At 42.1% G+C, this 4,763-nt stretch overlaps 1 protein-coding gene across 1 annotated transcript in view; it reads left to right on the forward strand.

Annotated features, from left to right (window-relative positions):
* Positions 1-4,763, forward strand: part of LOC105510597 (serine/threonine-protein kinase Nek5) — a 64,256-nt gene that overhangs the window by 44,635 nt on the left and 14,858 nt on the right. Inside the window, exons 14-15 of the mRNA XM_011940479.1 lie at positions 211-327; positions 1,294-1,383. Coding sequence (XP_011795869.1) covers positions 211-327; positions 1,294-1,383 — 207 coding nt within the window. The remainder of the gene's footprint in view (positions 1-210; positions 328-1,293; positions 1,384-4,763) is intronic.

Raw genomic sequence — 4,763 nt, forward strand, 5'->3', positions numbered from 1 at the left:
GACAGAGTGAGACTTTCTCAAACAGAAAAATACATATATATGTTTTAATGTTTTATACTTAAGAAAATTCTACTACTTACTACAAAAAACTCCCAAATACTGAGTTTGCTTAGTGATATAATTCTTATTTATAGGAAAAAGTCAAGGTCAAATCAGAAGATGTTTCCGAAATCAAAGTATGCTTTATAAATTATTTCATTCAATAAATAGGGTCTTCGTCCATCTTCTGCTGAGCCAAATTACAACCAGAGACAAGAGCTAAGAAGTAATGGAGAAGAGCCTAGATTCCAGGAGTGGCCATTTAGGAAAAATGAGATGAAGGAACAGGTTAAAAACTTTAATTCCAGGGCTACCCTTGTATTTCTTTGTATTACTGTCTTTTGTACTGTAATAGGAAGTTACTTCTGTTTCCTACAGTGCCCCTGAATATGTCAACACCATGCTGAGTGTTACAGGGGATACAGAATTAGGTATTTCACTTTTTCAGATAATGCAATATGGCTAAGTTCATACAGCTTTTCACCTTGAGATTCATAGAGTAACTGTCCCTCATGAACAGATTTGGGATTTGTATTAGTTTCCTGGGCTGCCGTAACAGAGTTCAACAAACTAAATGGCTTATCACAATAGAAATGTATTGTCTCACAATTCTGGGAGAGTGGAAATCCAAAATCAGGGTGTCAGTAGGACCAAATGCCCTCTGAAACCTGTAGGGGAATTCTTCCTTGCCTCTTCCCAGCTTTGTTTGTCGCTGGCAGTCTTTGGCATTCCTTTACTTGCAGTCATATCACTCCATTCTCTGCCTGCATCACATGCTGTTCTTCCTGTGTGCCCGTCTTCACATGGCCATCTTCTTGCAAGGACACCAGTCATATTGAACTAAGGGCCCACCAGTATGATCTCATCTTAACTAGTCTCATCTGCAGTGACCCTGTTTTCAAATGGGATCACATTCTTAGGCACTGGTGGTTAGGACTTCAACATATCTTTTTGGGGAGGGACAAAGTTCAGTGCATAAGAGGGTTATATATAAAAGTGGGATTTATAAAGTCAGTGTACATCATGAACACATTTGGGTTGTATATAAAATTGAGCTCTGTAGCTGAAGCCACTGTCTCACAGGGTGTGAAGTACCAGAGCCAAAACATAAGACAGATTATCATCTTTAGGAGTAACATATTTTTCTAACCTTATTTTATATTACACACTTTTGAAATTGTAAGCTGCATAAATATTATTTTGGTTATGGTGTTCATAAACATTTAAAGTTTCTGGATTGGGTTTGCTTTCCAGGAATATTGGAAGCAGTTAGAGGAAATACGCCAACAGTACCACAATGACATGAAAGAAATTAGAAAGAAGATGGGGAGAGAACCAGAGGTAAATTCATTCTTCTAGGGGAAACATTGTTCTATCGATTTAGAGCTAACTAAATTGAGCCGGTATTAAAAGTAATGATTTCCTCATAGAAAATATAAAGTTTTATCATAGAGATAATCATGCAGACTTCTTTTTTAATAGGAAAGCTGTCAGACCTCATTGGAACTTCAGTTTATTATGGTTTACGAGAGACTACACAAGATAATAAAGATATCTGAGATTCTCAGGAATGGCTATTATTAAAAGTACTTATTGTTTTTTCATGAATCACTCAATATGTATTTACTGAGCAGCAGCTTTAGACCAGAACTGGATTAGATGCAGAAAGTCCAAAATGAGTGTAAGTTCATGCCCAGAAGGAGAAAAACAACAACAACAACAGCACACTAGCATTTTTTTCAGCTCTCTGCAGAATAAGGTTCTAAAGGCTATTTGAAGCAAAATCTGAGTGCAATTGAACTGATTCTTAAAAATCTCTTAAAGGCGCCACATTGGAAATTCATCCTTCCATCTCCCAAGAAGGTCTCTAGAGTTGGCACAGATCACTGCTTCTTCAGAAGAACTTCAGATGAAATAGCCAGCCTGTGTTTGGAAACCATGTTGTAAGAAAGACACATGGCTATTGAAACACTAGGAACACACTCAGTGCCCTGGAATGCTCTCTTAGGAGAAGCTTGCAGGCACTGAGATGGCTGTCTCCCATCCCACATGGACTTGGCCACACACTCATTGAATAGAGCCACCATGCTCCTGAAATTGATCGCTCTCTCTTTCTCTTCCACCGCAGTGCATACAGATAAATTCATATAAGTTAAATGAATGTATGGTGCAATTCGGTTGTTTTTGCCAGGCTGTGAACCAGAGCTTTCACATACTGTATTAGTCTGTTCTCATACTGCTAATAAAGACATACCCGAGACTGGGTAATTTATAAAGAAAAAGAAGTTTAATGGACTCACAGTTTCACATGGCTGGGGAGGCCTCACAATCATGGCAGAAGGCAAAGGTGGAGCAAAGTCATGCCTTACGTGAAGGCAGGCAAGAGAGCTTGTGCAGGGGAGCTCTCATTTACAAAACCATCAGATCTTGTGAGTCTTACTACCATGAAAACAGTATGGGGGAAACCACCCCCATGATTCAGTTCTCTCCACCTGGCCCCACCCTTGACACATGGGGATTATTACAGTTCAAGGTGAGATTTGGGTGGGGACACAGCCAGACCATATCACATACATACTTTCTTTTATTTACCCCTCTACAGAGAAGTTAAGTAGCTCATCCAAAGTCACGCAGCTATGACAAGGCAGACTAAATATTTCAATATCTGACTCTAGGCTGGGCATAGTAGCTCATGCCTGTAATCCCAGCAGTTTGAAAGGCTGAGGTGGGAGGATCGCTTGAGCCTAGGAATTTGAGACCAGCCTGGGCAACATAGGAAAACCCTAGCTCTAAACATATATATGTGTATATATATATATATATGTGTATGTACACAATATATACAAAAAAATTTTAAATTAGCTGGGCATGGTGGTTTGCACCTATAGTCCTAGCTACTTGGGAGGCTAAAGCAGGAGGATTGCTTGAGCTGGGAGCTAAAGGCTGCAGTGAGCCATGATTGTGCCACTGTGCCCCAGCCTAGGATACAGAGCAAGATTCTGTCTCAAAAAATAAAATAAAGTAAAATAAAACAAAAATCTGACTCTAAAACCCCTACTCACGTTCATGCCTGTAATCCTAGCACTTTGGGAGGCCAAGGCAGAAGGATTGCTTGAGCCCAGGAGTTTGAGACCAGCCTGGGCAACATAATGAGACTCCATCTGTACGAAAAATTAAAAAAAGTAGTGGGGCATGGTGGTAAACGCTTCTAGTCCCAGCTACTCAGGAGGCTGAGGTGGGAGGCTGAGGTTGTTCCACTGCACTCCAGTCTGGGCAACAGAGGGAGGCCCTGTCTCAAAAAATAAAAAAATACAATTATAACCACTATTCTTTCTGGCATATGCAATTCTACTTGTAAATGGTTGGAATGGTGAGACACATATATAAAACAATCATAGAGTAAGCCCTGTAGGTGCACAGGAGCCAAGATGAGCAGAATGAGCAGGAAGCGGGTGTTTATGGAAGAAGTGGGGCCTAAACTGTGTCTGAGAAGAAGAGTGGAATATGGAGAGGCAGAGTTAAGGGAAGAGGGTGGGCATTCTGAAAGAGCCATGCGAAGGTTGCAATAGAGGACTGCATGTGCTCGGAGGGGCAGACTGGAGGTTGTTCTCTCCAGAGCAGAGGCCTGGCTCATGGTGGGCAGCCCAGAGCCATCATCAGCCTTATGTCTAAGGCTGATCTGGGATGGGCAGCCTGAGCCCTGCAAAAATGGATAGCAGACATTGGCCTGGCATGGTGGCTCACACCTGTAATCCCAGCACTTTGGGAGGCTGAGGCGGGCGGATCATGAGGTCAGGAGATCAAGACCATCCTGGCTAACATGGTGAAACCCCATCTCTACTAAAAATATAAAGTTAGCTGGGCGTGATGGCACATGCCTGTAATCCCAGCACTTTGGGAGGCTGAGGCGGGCGGATCACAAGGTCAGGAGATTGAGACCATCCTGGCTAACACAGTGAAACCCCATCTCTACTGAAAATACAAAAAATTAGCCGGGCATGGTGGCAGGTGCCTGTAGTCCCAGCTACTTGGGAGGCTTGAGGCAGGAGAATGGCGTGAACCCGGGAGGTGGAGCTTGCAGTGAGACGAGATCCGGCCACTGCGCTCCAGCCTGGGTGACAGAGTGAGACTCTATCTCAAAAAAAAAAAAAAAGCGACTGTTGTACTTTATTTGAAATGAAAGTTAACCTTTACCCTTAAATACCGTCAGAATTCTGGCGCCAAGAGAGGTGGGATTTGCACCCTATTTATATCACTCTTGTTTTGAACCGCATGCTCTGGGGTTGCTAACCCTTTACAAACCTTTGATATCACAGTTATGTTACCAATTCCAAAAATAAATCTGCATATCTCAAATGGTAGCATAACATATGGATCATTTAGAATAAATTATATAAATGGTTGAATTAATTTTTAAAAATTGTTTACTATGTGCATGGCACAGTGGCTCACACCTGTAATCCAATTCCTTTGGAAGGCTGAGGCAGGAGGATCACTTGAGCTCAGAAATTCAAGACCAGCCTGGCAGCATAGTGAGACCTTATCTCTACAAAAAATTTTAAAATTAGCCAGACGTGGCAGCATGTGCTTGTTGTCCCAGCTACTCAGGCTGAGGCAGGACAATTGCATGAGCCCAGGAGTTGAAGGCTGCAGTGAGCCAAGATCATGCCCCTGTACTCCAGCCTGGGTGACAGAGTGAGACTTTCTCAAACAGAAAAATACAT

The sequence above is a fragment of the Colobus angolensis genome, unplaced genomic scaffold, assembly GCF_000951035.1.
Source record: "Colobus angolensis palliatus isolate OR3802 unplaced genomic scaffold, Cang.pa_1.0 Scaffold101, whole genome shotgun sequence".
Lineage (NCBI taxonomy): Eukaryota > Metazoa > Chordata > Mammalia > Primates > Cercopithecidae > Colobus > Colobus angolensis.